Consider the following 18,052-nt stretch of genomic DNA (forward strand, 5'->3'; position numbering starts at 1 on the left):
ATGAAACAATTTCGTTTCGGTAAGGCGAATTCGCCCGGGACTCGTTCGTTCGCACCGTGGAACTCCGTTCCGACGGAACGCCAAAATAGGAAACAACCCCTCGCACTGTTCCCATTTCGGTGCAGAATTTATTGTGCGATCGAGCGCTGGCTCAAAACAACTGGAGAAGTCTACGGAAGCCATTTCTGGAAAGAAAACTCCGGTAACTTCAAGTAGCTGAATTTATTTCAATTCTGCAAAATTCTTCTTCTTTTTTTTATAAAAGTTAATTTTATGCCCTTTCTTAACAGAAGATTTATTAATAAATCATAGGCGATCAATTCGATGAATAGAATAATTCGTGCCCTTTATAAATACGTAATTCTGATAATTTACATATTCAACCATTGAATTTGTAAAAATTCGTTACGAATTATAATTATTAAATTTGAAGACTGAGAAGTGTTAGAATATTTCAATAAGGATGTATGTTATTCTATGAAATGACTTATAAACAATATAATATTTTAAAGAATAAAATTAATATAAAAATTCCTAAACGTTCTTAGGCTCAAATGAGGAAATAGGCACACTAAGAATGTAGATGCAAGGGGGTAAGATATATTCATATCTCTCGCACAGTTATTGCGATCTTTTTGACATGTTAGCTGCCAGGTTATGCGACTATAAAGCTTGATGGCTCGTAATATTTTCGTATTCCCGGATACTGCAACACATATACGAGATTAAATTAAAATGGATAATGCTTTTAACTTTTCGGTTCGTCTTGTAGACATTTCTTTCACGTCATCCGAAAGTATTTAATTTAACTGGAATCTAGTATTGGTAAATTCCTTTGAGAAACCACTATACGTGGTGTCCTACTGTAATTTACCATGTGATTACATCGCTTTAGAAAATGGAAATCTATCCTAGAAATAATTTTCAAATAAGATTATATTGACACTGTATAAATTATGTTGGAGAAACTGGTAAATATTCATAAATTCTAATAATTGATGTTACAACCTCTTTATAGTGATATCTATCAAAATACTATTTTGTCTGAAAAGAGAAAAATTTAGTATTTTTTTTTTTCGTATTTGTTAGGTGTATAAATTAGTTTCTGGCTCTCACAATTAATCAATTGTGACGTTATCTTAAATTCATGTATGTAATCATGTATGTCAAATTGTGTCAATGTTCAGAAAACGATAGAGATTATTTCGAAAAGTAGAGTGATTGTTATTTGACTGATTGTAAATAATCAAAAAATTCGTGAAGAAATGTCTACGAATTAATTTGTCCAACTAATATGTAATACACTAATACTAGTAAGCATATACAGGGTGAGTCACCTAACGTTTGCATCTCAAATATCTTTGTTGTTTCTAAAGATACGTAAAATATGGTAAGGACAAAGTTGAATGGTACAATGGGGCTGACGCGATGCCAAAAAAACTTTGTTTTTATGTCATTTTTTTAGAGATATCAAGGTGACCTTCACTCTTTTAAATGGAACCACCCTTTTTTAAACACCTACAATGATCGTCCCTTTCATTAGGAATTCAGTGACAATAATTATTCCAAGGCCATTCAAGGTCACAGACAGAGAAAACGTATAAGATTTAGAATACGAAAGCAGAATACGTTTATCACGGTTGAGATTTGTAGTAAATAGTAAACATAGTATGGTCGTAGTTAAAGTAAACATACTAAGGTCCTTCAATGTTATTGTTATTCAGCGTTCTTATTTACTATCAGTATGTTTCCAAACGCGACCACCTGCAAACCGGCTACCTGAATAACTTGGTTGCTATTGGTGATAGGAAAAAACGACGAGCAGCCACAGAACGACAGTGTCTGAAGGTTCGCCAACTGATGATTGCATTATGTATTAAAGTGTGCGATGATCTATAACAGCACAGGCTCCTTTTATGCATTCCCGCATGTCTCTTTGCATCTGTTGTAACATATCATTTTGGATTGACTCGGTTCGATTGCTTTAAAAAAGCTGAAAATATCCCATTACGTAGCATTCACAGTGAATTTATATTCTTCCTCCTTGTTAACGTTTATGACCTTGAATGACCTTGAATGACTATATCGTTGAAATTGTCTCGAGAAGGGCTACAATCGTAGGAGTTCAAAAATATGTAGTTCCATTTAAAAAAACAGAGATGACCTTCACATCTCCTTGACGCCTTCACCTATCAAAAAACTAGTAACATCGGATAATCAGCCCCTCGATACCAAATAATTTTGGCCTGATGCGTTTTTTCCTATCACCAATAGCAACCAAGTTAATCAGGTGGCCGGTTTTAAGTGCCTGACCCTGTATATTTATTTATTTATTATTGCTTTAAACTAAGTCGTTTATTCAGCAAGTACAATATTTTTACATGCAGCTTGCATAACATAAAATATTTGATCTTGAAAATAATAATTATGTTTAAAGTTACCAAATAAAGTTCAGAAATTAGTCATTAATAGCAATTAATCGCACACCTTTATGGGTGTTTATTCTGCAGTCTCCTTTAAATGTAGGGGTAATAAAATTCTTAATAAAGAACGGTAACAATACGTTTCCCTTTTATGCTATTTACGGGATTCCGTCTCTAAAACTGTGCATTTACATAAGCTTGTACAGCTCCGTAAAGGAAATGAAAATATTAACCGTACCAAATAATCTACTATTCTTGCGTCTGGTTCACAGTTTATTCTCAAGAAAATTCAAAATGCATTCTGTGGCGAGTAGTTGGTGGACCTTCTGCGTCTGGCAACGCATACGAGTGCGCGAAGTGCAATGCAATAAAGAACTTCATTAAACTTTAATAACGTCATTAATTTCTTTGCGACTCCGCGGAGTCATTAAAAGAAGAATTAAATTTCCGTTTCATTCCGGTTTTCGTAGATTACTTTGGGAAGATGTAATTTCGCATGAAGACATTGCGGTCTAATTATAAGAATTTTCCTCGTTGTTCGATGTCGCCTTGAAGCTCTCCCCCCCCCCCCCAGCCCCAAGAAGATAACACTTCCATTTAAATCTACTTCGTTATCTTATCAAATAAATAGTTGAGAACTAATAAGAATCAATTTTGGTCGTTGAATAGTTGAGGGCTAATAAGAAACGATTGTATTTATTGAACAGTTGAGTCGCAATAAGAAACGATTTTATTTATCTCATCGTTGAGCACCAACATCGAAAAACAATTTCATTCATTGAATGGCTACTAAAATTATTATTCATAATTTAAGATTATTATTATTAATGGCTAGTAATTAAATCGCGGATTTTATGTATTCGTGGCAAAAGTTAGTGGTTCAGATGAAAATCTGGAAAAACATTTAAAGAATTTGAAAATTTTACTGTATCATTTCCTACTGGAATTTGTATCTGACAATTAGAGCAGACAATTTTTATTTTTCATCAAAATTCTAATAATAAAGAATAATTTTATTTACCGTCGACTTAATAATGATTAATATCAGCAATAAAAATTTTAAAAACATAGTTCCTTTATAGAAAATGTATAGACAGTTCCTTTGCTTTAACTCATTTGCAAAAATACGATATTTTTCATGTATATTTTCAAAGAATCAATTTTATTCAATCTGATATTTCCTTCTGAAGACGAAGACAAGTAAAACATATAAAACTCAAAATCATTTAAATAAAAGATACATTAAGAAATGAGAGCATAGAACGCCAAAATTCTTTGAAATAATTTTGTTTAAATAGTATTGATTTAGTAAAGTAACAGTTGATTGATTTTTCAGTTACCGTGGAGTTATATTAAACTAAAATTCTGTTTAAATAAAATGAAAATTTGATTTCTTCTAAACCAAAATTAAATCTCTAATTCTTTATGTTTAATTTGAATATTTTCAACCTGCCAAACTTTCAAATAATAGTGAGATATAACCCTATGATATCGTTTTTATTGCGCATATTTTTAAAATTCCTAAGGAAATCGATTAAAGATACTTTGCAATATTTCCCGTTTTCGAAACCTCGTTGATTGTCACGGTACTGTCGAGTCGCACAATGCTAATGATGTCTTTGTTGTAGCCAGTCGCAGCCAAAACGTTAATAAATCTTTTCATTTCTCTTAACGAGCATGCAGCTTGCTCTGCCGATTAAATCTCTGATAAAATAACGAAATGATGAATCGCCGGTAAATAGGGACACGATTCTTTGGGTGATTGATCCATCGGAAAGACAACGCTCAGACCGCATTCTTTGCGTCATCAAAATTTTAGCAATGCAGCAAGCACACAAGGCGAACACAAGGCGAATCCCTGGTGCATAAAACGGTATGTATAGGGTGCACAGGCTGAATACGCGTGCATCCCGTATCTTGGGTTCCCCAATGTCGAACCGTACGCATTCTAATGCTGGATCGCGGACAAAGATTGCGCTCGGCCCATTATTCTTTCGCTTTTTCGCGATTTACGTAACGTTTCGCCGGTCGCAACACCATTAGCACGTTCCGCTTGCATTATTCCGGTGTCTTCGAGTGTACACTACACGCCATAGATTAGTATTGCAAGAGGGAAGAATGGCGACTTCCACTTCCCTAAGTTCTTCAAGTCTTTCTACGATTTGCAAGTTTGTTCGCACTAAACTATTTCTACTTCTACTACTTCTACTTCTTAATTTTGAAAAGGAAGGATTTAAATTTTTAGCCAAATTAACACTAGAACTGCCGAACCAGTCTAAATGACTGGTCCCTAATTTTTTCTTCCACAATTAATATAATTATAAAAATGAAATTCATCAGAAATTTTTGAATGAACTTCTTCATTGAAGCACACGTTAGAACAGAAATGGTATTCGGTTTGAATAGATGTAGACTTGTCATTATTACAAAGCAATACAGTCTTTTCTCGATATATGTCCCAAATATTAATAAACAAATAGTAATGAACGATGATGATTATGTTGCACTCCTCGGTGACCGAGGCCACTCGAGCTTCGCTGTCCTTTTCTACGTTCGGCAGTGTATCAAAGAATAGTATCTTCTAGCCGATATATGTTCCTGAGTAGACCGTGTTGTATACATATACATATACATATACATATACATATACATATACATATACATATACATATACATATACATATACATATACATATACATATACATATACATATACATATACATATACATATACATATACATATACATATACATATACATATACATATACATATACATATACATATACATATACATATACATATACATATACATATACATATACATATACATATACATATACATATACATATACATATACATATACATATACATATACATATACATATACATATACATATACATATACATATACATATACATATACATATACATATACATATACATATACATATACATATACATATACATATACATATACATATACATATACATATACATATACATATACATATACATATACATATACATATACATATACATATACATATACATATACATATACATATACATATACATATACATATACATATACATATACATATACATATACATATACATATACATATACATATATTCTATATGTAGACATATAGTTCAGGAGACATACACGAGCCGTGTTATGTTTGCAGTCCCAGGCGTTCGAGGCCTCTCGAGTTTCGTGGTCCCTCACGCGGTGTATCCCGCGGTAGTGGAGATAGTTCCTCGACGTTTATCATCCAGGCCTTGGCGACATATATAGGGAAACCACTGTATCGAGAAAAGACTGTATACATCAGTGGTATTTATTACTCACTCAGTAGTTCTAGTGTTAAAGGAATGCAAATTGTGTTTAGAGAAGGAGGTACTTCAGAACTTTAAAATGATATAAAATGTATATTCATATAACAAAAGTTTGTTTTCATGGTGAAATTGTATATACACGGTAATGAATAGGTCCTGACTTCCCTAACATTATTATAAAATATCGACTTCATTATTTATAATTGAACGAAAAACTTCTTACTTTTGTAAAGCATTCTATCAAGATTTAAACAAAACAGGATACTCATAAGTTTAACTCTCTTACTATCAGGTGTATGAAAAAATTTTAGTCTGTTTTGTTATTTTTACTTGTTAATCATAAAAGAAATTATGTATACCACTAACTAATAATAAATTTTATAAAGTTCAATACCAATCGTACAAGAACTCAAAATGATGGGAAAATAATTTCATTAAAAATAATTTTATTAGGGGCTAAAGGAAAAGATTAAAACTTTTACATACACTTAATATACCAATATTTTGATCGTATGAATAAAAACATTTCATGGCTGGATAAAAAGATCGTCAATATATATAATAATTCTGTGACGTGTATAAAATGATAATATGAAAATTATGATTTTGAAGGATTCAAAGATTTTGAATAGTAATGCATACAATGCAGAGAAAGAGTTAATTAATTGTACCATATTGCTTTCTTAAATGTTCATGGCAGTTAGAAGTGCTTTGGTTATTTAAGAATAGTACAGTAGAGTACAACAAGCAAACGTGTCTCTGTTTATTAATAAACGACTCGATGTGGACTTCCCTCTCGGCCCTTAATACCGCACCTTCGTATTCAAAAGTTCCATGGTGATTCGTTTCAATTAACCAAATCTCGGATGGACTATAAACTCCATTAGCTTCGTGGAAAATTTATCTTCTTTTCGCTTCTAAACCCGGAGAGAATAATGTAAAGTTTGCGAAGTGGAATTCGAATTTCCATATCGATGGGATTTTCTTGATTGCATTTGCTTAAGCTATAGTTTTTCCTATTTTATTAATTATGATTAATAGTTATAATTATTACGTATAATTTATTATTTTGCGTTTTATGCAAAACAAAATTTTCTGCACCAATTACAAGGAAAACAATTAATAAATTGCAAATAAAAATATATACTATGTAAAAAACAGGAGTTCAATGAAAATGTATTTCTTTTCGCAATAGTTCCAATAAATTCAAATTAATATAACAATATTCTTAAACGTTTTCGATACTTTTATTTTTTTGTATCTTAGTAATTATCTTTATCATAAACCCATTAAATCCGCGTCCAATCAATTACTGATTTTGAAAGAATGAAGGAGGTGCCATTATATAACATAGTTGCAAAAGTTAGTACAAATTCGAATTAAAATTTAGATAGGATCACTGATACAAACATGAGATAATAGTACCTTAGAGTTTTTAAAATTTATAGTTTCATGTGCCGGCTGCATAGATCAAAATATTACTGAAAATTGCCCCTGCTTGTTTTCTTACATTGAATTTTGTATAATGTTATAATAAATCTCTCATGATATTTTCTATAATAAAAAAAAAATGAAAAGAAATTTTATTAAAAATGAATTACAACATTTTATTGATTTTATTTAAAACATTGTATTTTTTACAGTTTTATAATTTATTGCTAATATTAAACGTTATGTACAGTAATACCGTCAAAGTAGAGTTTTATTGATCTAAAAATGTGGTGGTGTGTTCGAGTTTCTCAAGAATTTATTTTCTCATTTAATATGTTTCCGCAATGGGTCTTTTAACATTTGCGAATATTGGTTTCAGTTCTTTACCTTTGAACGTATATTTTCGCCGTCCAATTAAAACCTTTTTTGCCAAACGAAATTTCCTCGTTGATTTACTTTTGGTTAATGAAATGACGGCTGTAATAGATTACTCAATTACTTCTCTTAAGTTAATTTATGGGTTATATCGTCCCAGTACGATGCACCAGTGCACCGCAAACATATCTTCAGCAAATATTTTGCATTCCTAACGTTTCATCCTTGAAATTGACTTAAATACTCCTCACACATAGCTATACGATACTGTAACCCTAGACATTTCTCATAAAATGTATAGAATAAATTATCATACCTGTAATGGATCTTTTAATTAATTTATAATAATCAAATAATCTTTTAATTTCACTGGCTGCAAGAAAGTATCAAATTCATATTTCAATTTTTCTTTCGCTTTCCCCTCATTAAATTCTGCAGACTCAGAGATTTTAATGAGGATGATGATTAACAAAAATGTAATCAATCTTCGTACGTTGGTAGTTTTTATCGGTTGCAAATGTGCATTAATGTTCATCTATAATGTTCACCAATTCATAATTCAAATTGATAGTATTTAATAATGTTATGAATACTAATTGTTCTTGTTCCTCGAAACACGTTTACATCATATATAGTTTATTATAATAATCAACTATCATTTTATGATTATTTATTTAACATTACGTAAATACGCATTCTGAAAAATTTGTGATACAAGCATAATTATAAAATTTAAATAATTGTGTGCACTACAGTAATATTCATAATATAAAAATGTATAAAAATATTCTATTTAACCATGGACACAAAAATGAAGTATTTACATGCTGATAAAATTTCAAAAACCCATACTTCATATTAGATACGTATCCAATACCAATTTTGACGAAACTTCGTGCATGTATATAACTTACTTAGATCTACAAAAGCCATATTTTAAATTTTCATTGTATGCACAGATAAAGAAAGAACTTAATAACAACATAAAAAAATGTTGTGTACACACCTAGTAAACTACTCCTAATATCTTAAAAAAATTCGTTTGGTTCAATTTTAAAAAGGTTAGGGCATTAGTTTGAAAGGGTGTCCACTTAATTTTATCCCCGACTGCGAACTTACAAACCGGTCATTCGACCGCGGTAAATTACCAAAACACATGTCCCCCGTTTCCAACTACTAAACCCAAATTTTCTTCTTTCCAGAACCAGCGATGCTGTAAACCAGAAGACACGGACTTCTTGCCACACATATCAGTCCATATCAAATCGTCCCATATCAAGACACACGGAAGTCTAAGTGATACCCAATCACCGTCGAAATCTCCGCATCGATCACGCTCAAACTGAAACCTTATCGCGACGAGTGAAGGTCCGAAGATGATCCAATCGCAACCGGGTCGTATCTCTGTACGTCGATCACGCACTTCGATCGACGAGAAGCTGTCGTGAGCAGTGTACCGGCCGGAAAACTTTGGGTTCCACGTGCTTGCTCGCAACATTCCTTACCAAGGAAGACCAGAAGGGGACCGAAGTAAGAGGATGTTGCTGAGGTAACACGATTTATCGAGCCGGCTGAGGAACGACAGTTAATTGAACCGTGTTCGACACCGAGGAGATCGACGAGAGGAGAAAGAGTGAGAGAGCGAGAGAGAGAGAGAGAGAGAGAGAGAGAGAGAGAGAAGACTCTAGGATTTCGGTGAAGAGGACCCCCGAGTCAAGAATGGGTTTCCCAAGGCGGAGATCTCTGTGGCTGAAGGTGGCCATTTTGGCGACCGCGGTCTGGGTCACAGTCTGCTTCCTGCTTTACACTGAAGATAGAGCGAACGCTGCCGTGCAAGGTCTAGCCCCGTCCGGCGTCGCGGCGCCGCAGATGGCCAATGGTTTTGTGCCCGCAGCCGCAGCGCTTCGAAAGGAGACGCCGCTTAACGAGAAACCCAAGCAGAAGGTCGTGCTAGCCGGCCCCGAGCAAGGTAATTAATTTGTTGTTAACGGAGATTCCCCGAGGAGCCGGGATCCTGCCCGGTTTAAGTATCGAGAGAATGGAATTGCCGATGAATGAAGGTCTCGCGAAAGGCTGTCAAGGAGGTGGGGCGTCATGTATCAGGCTTGCGGTTCGGGGACTTGATAGGGTTTCAAAAGATTTTGTGTTTTTCACGAGGGATGTGGTGTGGTTGTGGGATTTAGCATGTTGGTGCCGGCTGAGAAGAGTTCATCTAGTAGTATGTTCGGCAGGTTTTTCTTATTTGGTAGGGGATGATGTGGTTAGGTGACTTAGAACGTTGGCGCTGGCTAAAAAGACGGAAGATGCTTTGTCTTTCAGTAAGGGGTGGTGTTGTGGTGAAGCAACTTAGGATGCTGATGGTATTTAAAAAGAGTTAATTTATCTTTTAGGGGGTGGTGTTGTGGTTGTGGGGTTAGGTTGTCGATGGTAGCTAAGAAGAGTTCTCCTATTTTTCTATTTAGTGAAGGATAATGTTTTGTCTTTTCGTAAGGGGCAGTGTTGTGGTAAAGCAACTTAGGATACTGATGGGATTTAAAATAAGTTTATCTATTTTTTTAGGGGATGGTGTTGTGGTTGTGGGGACTTAACGCGACGGTGCTGGCTAAAAGGGTTGATCTGTCTTCGTTTTACAAAGGGGTGGTGTTGTGGTTCAGTGACTTAGGGTGCTGTCGTTATTCAGAAAGAACTTATCTATTTTTCCAATAGGGGATGGTGTTGTGGTTGTAGGACTGAGGATGTCGATGGGAGCTAAAAATCGTTCACTTTTTTAAATGTAAAAGATAATGTTGCGGTGACTGATTTAGGATGATGTAGGTATTTAGAAAGAGATTACCTTTTTAAATGATACGATGATTTATTGATTTAAGATGTTGGTGGTGTCTGAAACGAGTTCACCTATTTTGCATTTATTAGGGATGCTATGCCGGTTGAGTTGGGTGACTTAGGATGTTATTGGTATTCGAGAAGGGTTCATTTGCATTTAAGTAAGGGATGAGGTTGTGATAAAGTGACTGAAAATGTTAATGGTCTTTGGACATAGTTTATTTCCTTTTCTCAAGTAGGGGATGATGTTGTGACAGGTTGTGGGATTTAGATATTAATGGTAGCTAAAAAGGGTTCAACTATTTTCTTCTTTAGTAAAGGATGATGTGCCTGAGTGACTTATCTATTTCTTCAATGGGAGGTGGTGTTGTATATATGATATTTAGGACTAAGTGTTCATTTAATTTGTATGAAGGTGATAATGCGGTTGTAGGATTTAGAATATTGATGCTGGCTTCACCTGCCTTTCTTTAGTAAGATGTTGCTGTAAAGTGGCTTGGTATATTGTTAACTTCTAGAATGTGTCTAATTTTTAATGGAGGATGTCATTGTAGTTTGATAATTTAGATTCTGTATTGTAGAAAATATTCTAATGATATTACAGACCAATTGGAACAAAATTACTCTCCCGAAACTACTCAGGAAAAAAAATAAGTATGGAAAATAGCAGTTGAAATTTTGAAAGAAAATACAGTTCAACGTGCGCACGATATCCAGATATGCAGTGGTGCACGGTATAAGCCCTATACTATAGAAAGCCATTCAATAACATTGTAGATCAAGCTGAACCAAAGTACAATTCAGAAAATGTGTAGAGGATAAGATAAATATAGGAAAAAAGGATTTGAAATTTTCAAAGAAAATTCAGTTGGTGGTGTGCATCGATAATGCACAACTATAAGCCTCCCTAATCCAGATAATACAATAGATCAACCCGAACAAAACCGAAATTCTTCAAATATGTAGGGAACAGAATAAACACGTGAAATATTGGTCGAAAGTTTGAACGAAAATTCATTTGGTGACGTGTACCAATGTTACACAATATAAACCCAATTCCAGTAATAAGCAAGTAATCCAGTAATATTCGTAATACCATGCAAACTTAAAAAAATGATATTCATCGAAAAATTGGAATATTTAAACTCTTATTACTTCGTGACAAAAAAACGTACAATAATCATTCTGGACGCATTTTAAAGTGCAATGCCACTACTTTCAAAGTTGTCGGTTAAGTTTTTCAAGGACGCAAGTGTATGATATGGAATAGTGGAAAAGTGAAGATATACTTCCCTTTCGAAAATTCAAACAATTCCACCAACAATACGACATTTTTTTTAGAACTAAAATTATCGCAAGATTGAGGATTAGAGTCCCCTCTTTAAAACGATCCCAAAAAACTTGACATGCAGTTCGAATGAAATTGAATTCGAAATCGAATGAACTCCGCCATCAGAAAATGTTCCAAAGGGGAACCTTTGTTTTTCCAATATTTTACATGATGTAGAAACGTCTATGATAAAAATATCTGATTATTCTGAAAGTAGAGGCATTAGGCTTTAGAACAAACCCAGAATGATCATCGTCCAATTCTTCCTTACAAAATTATTAGGTTGTTTCAAATAAGATGACCGTTTTTGTACAAACTTTATTCATATTCCATTAACACGTTGACTGCCATGTCACCCATATGTGGGTGACGGAATTATTTGTCCAGGTTTTAAAATTAATTTTTCAGTTAATATAAGTATTCATTATACCAAATTTGATTAGAATCCGTAAAATTCAAGAAAGTTGGAGGACTACTCAGTATCATACATTTAATTTTTTTCAATTTTTATTTCATTAAATAACACTTTAATTTTATGGATTTTTTTTAATTTTCTAGTTTGGCAGTCAAAGTGTTAATCGAAATAATTTCCATCGACATCAATGCACTTCTTCCATCGTGATACAAGTGCCGCAATGCCTTTCTGGTAGAAATCTAATAAATGTGAGGCAATAAATTCATCAAATGTTGTTTTTACAACACATTCTTCTTTGAATATTTTTCCATTCAAAAAACCATCTAGATGCTTGAAAAAATAGTAATCAGTAGGTGACAGGTCAGGCGAATAACGAGGGTGAGGGAGAACTTCACACTTCAACTCTGCTAATATTTTTAGAGTTTATTTCGCAATATGTGGCTGAGCATTATCGTCAAGCAATAATACATCACGTCTATTGACTGATGCCGGCTGTTGAACACGCAGTCTTTCGTACATTATATCAATTTCCTGACAGTATTTATCAGCATTTATGGTTTCACCTTCTTTTAAAAATGAGTAATCTACAACACCCTTTGCTAACCGCCATACAGACAGATACGCGGATGAAGGTTCGGTTTCGGCATATCGTCTTCGATTATCGTAGAGAATCCATTTTTCGTCACAGGTAATTATCCGGTTTAATATGCCATCATTATTCTGTCGAAAAAGTAATGAAGAATTGATCTCCAAACGGCACATCTTGTTTCTTTCAGTGAGTTCATGTGGGACCCATTTATCTAACTTCTTTACGTTTTCCAAAGTCTTGAGATGTCGGGAGACAGTTGAATAGTGTATATTGGTTCTCTCCGCGATTTCCCGAACAGTTAGACGTGAATCCGTTTCAACTATCTCTTTTAAACCTGAATCTTTAATAGCTGCTGGCTATGACCTCGAGGCTCATTTTCCAGATTTGCATCACCGGAACGAAATTTTTCGAACCAACGCCTTGTGGTCCGATCACTTGCTATACCCTCACCAAAAGCAGCATTTATGTTTTTCTCTACTTCAGACGCAGTATGTCCAAGTTTGAACTCGTACAAGTAAATTATACGAATTTCCTTTTTATGCATGATGAACGAAATTTGATTTTGAATCACGTACACTGCACAATATCAATAAACTTATACACGCAAATTCATGTATGAGATATGTACTTTTTATATTGTACAACTTCAATGCTATCTGCCGTGGAAAAACTAAACTACAAAGACGGGAAGTTTCAAATGTGAAAAACGGTCATTTCAATTGCAACATCCTAATATAACAGTTCAAATATCGCAGACATAAATTTTGAACAAAACTTTTCACGCTGGTCTGTCTGAGAAAAGTGCAGTTAAAAAAAAGCGTGAGGAGTATAATAAATATATGAAATGGCAGTCGAAATTTCGAAAGAAAATCCAGCTGGTGGTGTTCCGCAGTGATGCACAACGGGAGTTTCGGCTTGGCGAAGTTCGCAAGGTGGCCCGGCCGCCGTTAAAGCAATTTGTCGTTCTCTTTATTGTCGCGGCGTACATACCGGGGCCCAGAGTTGGGCAAAATATTTATCTAAATAAAAATTTCGAATAACGGATAAAAGATAAAAAAATTTTTATTCGTTATTCGAAGGCTTCGAATAAATCTTCGGATAAATTTTGCCAGCTCGACGAATAAACGGCGACGGCGGCCGACGAGGACCGACGAGCGTCATACGTCGAAGACCCAGCGACTGACAAACGGCATACAATGTAAGCAGATGGAGAATCGAGCATTATTGGCAATTTATGCTTTTATGTTTTTAATCAAAACAATATTGTTAAGACGAATGAGTTGTAGAGCTTATCCCGATCAAAATGAGTCCAAACACGACATCATTTGGACTGTCTTTAATCAGATTGTAATTTTTATCGTAACATTACGTATCAGTGAAACTTGTTCGATTACACTCGAATTTGACCTCATTTTCATCGGGAAAATCCCCTCCATTCGCTCGTCACAATTTTATGAGGATATATTGAAAAGTCTAAAAGTTTAAACTTTCATTCGTGCGCTATTCTTCATCCGCTTACATTGTATGTCGTCTGTCGCCGCTGGGTCTTTGAAGCTCGGCCCTCGGCAAAAGTTATTCGAAGATTTATTCGAAGCCTTCGAATAAAAGATACAAATAAAAGATGAAAAAATTATTCGAAGTTCGAATAAACCCGCTTCGAATAAAAAAATTATGTTTATTCGTCGGATAAATTCTCGTCGAATAAAATTGTTTATTCGATACTCTTCGAATAAAGATACTTTTTTTATTCGAACCTTCGAATAACGAATAAAGATAAAGTATCTTTTATTCGAATCGTTATTTAAATAATTTTTTATCTAAATAATGCCCCACTCTGCCGGGGCCCACCTTCGCCAGCCCGAATAAAATTATTTTTCGGACGAGCCGAGATGGCGTGAAAGCTAAAAACTAGACGCGTCGACCGAGCACATCGCGGGGACTTCGCTTACCGCGTTGGCTTTACCTGTGCCCCGCCAATATGCTCGCAGAAAGTAAAACTCCGGTCTATCCGGGAAAGCTCTTAGAACGGCGCACAGCCAGGCCACGGATGTATGAAACGTTTTGAAAATTCAATTCGCGCCTTCCACCTTCTTTTCTCTCTCTCTCTCTCTCTCTCTCTCTCTCTCTCTCTCTCTCTCTCTCTCTCTCTCTCTCTCCTTGTCTTTTGATTACACTTCGCCCCGCGTTTACCGGTTTCTTTGAGACCGTGGTCCGCGCGACAGACAATTTTATTAGGAAATCGGAAAGGAAAATGAAGTTTCGCCTCGTTGAAGTGTGCGGGGATACTATTCCGGATTATTTCTCTGTGTTACGTGTGAAGTTCAATACGCTGGGACTCCATTCATACGGAGCTGTTCGGGGGTAAACGGACTCGTTCGTTCGATTGTTCTCATTGAAAGAGTTCGTTGATCAAAATTCTTTTTGTGCCTATTGTTTACTTGCTCGAGAGACGCTGGCGTTGGTGTCACTGGATTTTTGTTTGTGTCTTTCGCTGGGAAATTTACATGATCGAAGGGCGATGATGTTTTCCTGATCGTTTAGCTAGGTGACTTAGAAAGACATAAATAAAAATAACGTAACTTAAATTTTGTTGCAAACAATAGGATCGTAATACCATGTCCACCATTATGAATACAATAGAAAGAAACAATTACTGGTTGAAGTATAAAAACAATTCAAAATTGAAAAATATAATGCTTCTTATTTTTGACTTACTTCCAAATATATTTTGAGAATTCTTTCATTGATTATCTAACCTTTTTTTCCATGAATTGTTGTCTCAGGTGGTGGAGTACTTGCCGCCCCTCGCGAACAGGACCCCACCGCGCCAGGTGAGATGGGGAGACCAGTAATTCTGCCAACTAACCTAACTGCCGAAACGAAAAAGCTCGTCGACGATGGATGGTTGAACAACGCGTTCAATCAGTACGCCAGCGACTTGATTTCTGTTCATCGAACGCTACCTGACCCTCGTGATCCATGGTGAGTCGATCCTATCTTCACACAAAATTAATACGTTTATCAATTGTTCAAGTATTTTAACAGTTATACATGGTTTGGGAATTCTTTTAATCGTATTTTTAGAACTACTTTACCTAGGCTGGTTGATCTTTACATTACATCGAGTTAAACAGCTTTGAATCGAAATTATCCAGTCAGTCAAATACCACCAACATTGCGCAAGATTTGCACAACATGACCGCGGATGGTCTACCCGTCTGTTTCCGCAATTAACCGCAATATTGGCAGTAGAGCCAGCTAGCAGTAGATTTTTATCAGAGCCACCATCTAGCGACGATTTTAGTGACTCGCTAGTCAATCTGCGATTTCTACACTTTCAATTTCAATCACAATTTAAATGTATTTCTGTTTTTCCTATAATGTAATTAATAATAGTCGCTTTTAGTGCTCTTTAAACATTTAAATGTATAATTGTATATGCGCGTCCTCTATCGTTGTAACTGTAATGGCAGGAGTTGCAGTTACTAAAATCGTCGCTAGATGGTGTAACAGATATTTGATGGGGTAGCGGGCGCTGTACCAACAGTCTGCTGCAAATCTGCTACCTGCGTCTTCTAGCAGACTCTGCTGATTTTCTGCCATTGCCCGATTTGGCTGACTGGGAACATACCGAAATGATAACCGCTGATTTTTGTTAGAATTTTGAACAAACTTGACCACGTATCGCTCATTTGCTAGAAAAATAAGATAACAAAATTGTAGTTCATGAATTAGTTGTTGTTACAATAAAAATGGTCCTTGTTTATACTTTCACGGTGAAAAACCTGTGAATGAGTTCCCAAAATTCATCACGTGATAACACCTATGTCACTATTGTTCACGATAAGTTCAGTATTAACATATCTGACTGTTCGCGCACAGATAGAGTTAATTGGAAAGAACTCGGAGTTTTCTGATTTGACTGCTTTTATTAAAAACCTGAGAACAACGTGCTGCCCCCCTAATACCGCTTGGCGGACGCATAGTCGCCAGATGAGGGGCGATAGCAGGAATTGAGGGGAAGAAGTTACCCCCTCTCTCTCTCTCTCTCTCTCTCTCTCTCTCTCTCTCTCTGCCAGTACCGGGTTAGTCACGTGACAGTGTGACACACGCGTCACAGAGACGGAACGCGTCACAAGACGGGGAGACGGGGAAATTAGAGTGGGGACACTGTAAAAAGACACGCCCTTTTCAAATCCAAACTGTTATACCGGCAATGAGTTACATATTTAAACTGGAAGTATATTGAAATTTTTAACCCTTTTTAACAATAATGGTGTATTACTAATTAAGGAGAGCGCTTAAATTGATTTTTCTTGAAACCGTAATTTCTGCATTAGGTTTGTCGTATCGAATGAACATATCACAGAAATGAAATGTTTCATCCTGGTAAATTTTAAGTGGTTCTTTTACCACTTTAATAAAACTGTCAACGAATAAAATAAATCTTTGTGAGAACTAGTTAGATCAAAGTTCCATAAAACGCCGTAAATATCAGTACCGTAGGTTCATTGGTTCGCAACGTAATAATTGGCTGAACTGACTGGATAACAATGGCCAATATTATTTCATTCGAAAGGGTATTTTGGAAAAAGAAGCAACGAATACCCGGTCGTACAGAGAAACGGCTCGTTGTTGCAGCCGATAAAACAAAAAGTACAAGAAACGTCTACGAAGAACATTACGAAAGTCAAGCCAACAGAACAGGATCCAATTACAGTAACTCCGCAAACACGGTATTATTCTTTCATTTGTGCACGTAAACCGACGGCGGGTTCGTGTTCGGTTTCTCCATTTCGGGGGAGGGGGGGGGGGGAGACCTTAAAATGAACGCGCATATCCCAATGGGAGCTGCGTGCTGGCAAGGGATCTCGATAAAACACGAGATAATTTGGAGCTGGGCAACGTTGCTCGACCGTTTCTCGCGTAATTGAACTCGTTCCCTTTGTTATTATTTAATTAAATTACCCGGCAGTAGATTTAGTTCGAGTTATGTCAAACATCGTGTTTCGCGAGCCGGCAGATTTACATGGCATCCAGGCCGCAGGAAACGGACCGAATGAAATATTCAAGGATCTCTCAAGGCTTCCTCTCCCATGTAACGCGATAGAGCGAAAATTTCCAGGCTTGTTTCGCCGGCGAAGTCCATCGAAAAGCAGAACGGAACGGAGCGGAGCGGGCGCCATTAATACGCTTCGGCGCCGGAGCAATGGCGTGTTATTGCAACTTCTTGTTAACAAATTGTCCGAATTACTTCCCGTTGACACGGAGAAAGTAATTTCGCGAGCTGGCCGCGGCGAAGCGCGCGATATGCTGCGCCTGGA

At 35.8% G+C, this 18,052-nt stretch overlaps 1 protein-coding gene across 4 annotated transcripts in view; it reads left to right on the forward strand.

Annotated features, from left to right (window-relative positions):
* Pgant9 (polypeptide N-acetylgalactosaminyltransferase 9) overlaps positions 1 to 18,052 on the forward strand; it is a 537,713-nt gene that overhangs the window by 338,614 nt on the left and 181,047 nt on the right. For all 4 annotated transcript variants that reach the window (XM_076786727.1, XM_076786738.1, XM_076786719.1 and 1 more), the window contains 2 exons: positions 8,774 to 9,540; positions 15,512 to 15,710. In XM_076786727.1, coding sequence (XP_076642842.1) covers positions 9,291 to 9,540; positions 15,512 to 15,710 — 449 coding nt within the window. In that variant the 5' untranslated portion in view covers positions 8,774 to 9,290. The remainder of the gene's footprint in view (positions 1 to 8,773; positions 9,541 to 15,511; positions 15,711 to 18,052) is intronic.

This window comes from Halictus rubicundus, chromosome 1 (genome assembly GCF_050948215.1).
Source record: "Halictus rubicundus isolate RS-2024b chromosome 1, iyHalRubi1_principal, whole genome shotgun sequence".
Taxonomy (NCBI): domain Eukaryota; kingdom Metazoa; phylum Arthropoda; class Insecta; order Hymenoptera; family Halictidae; genus Halictus; species Halictus rubicundus.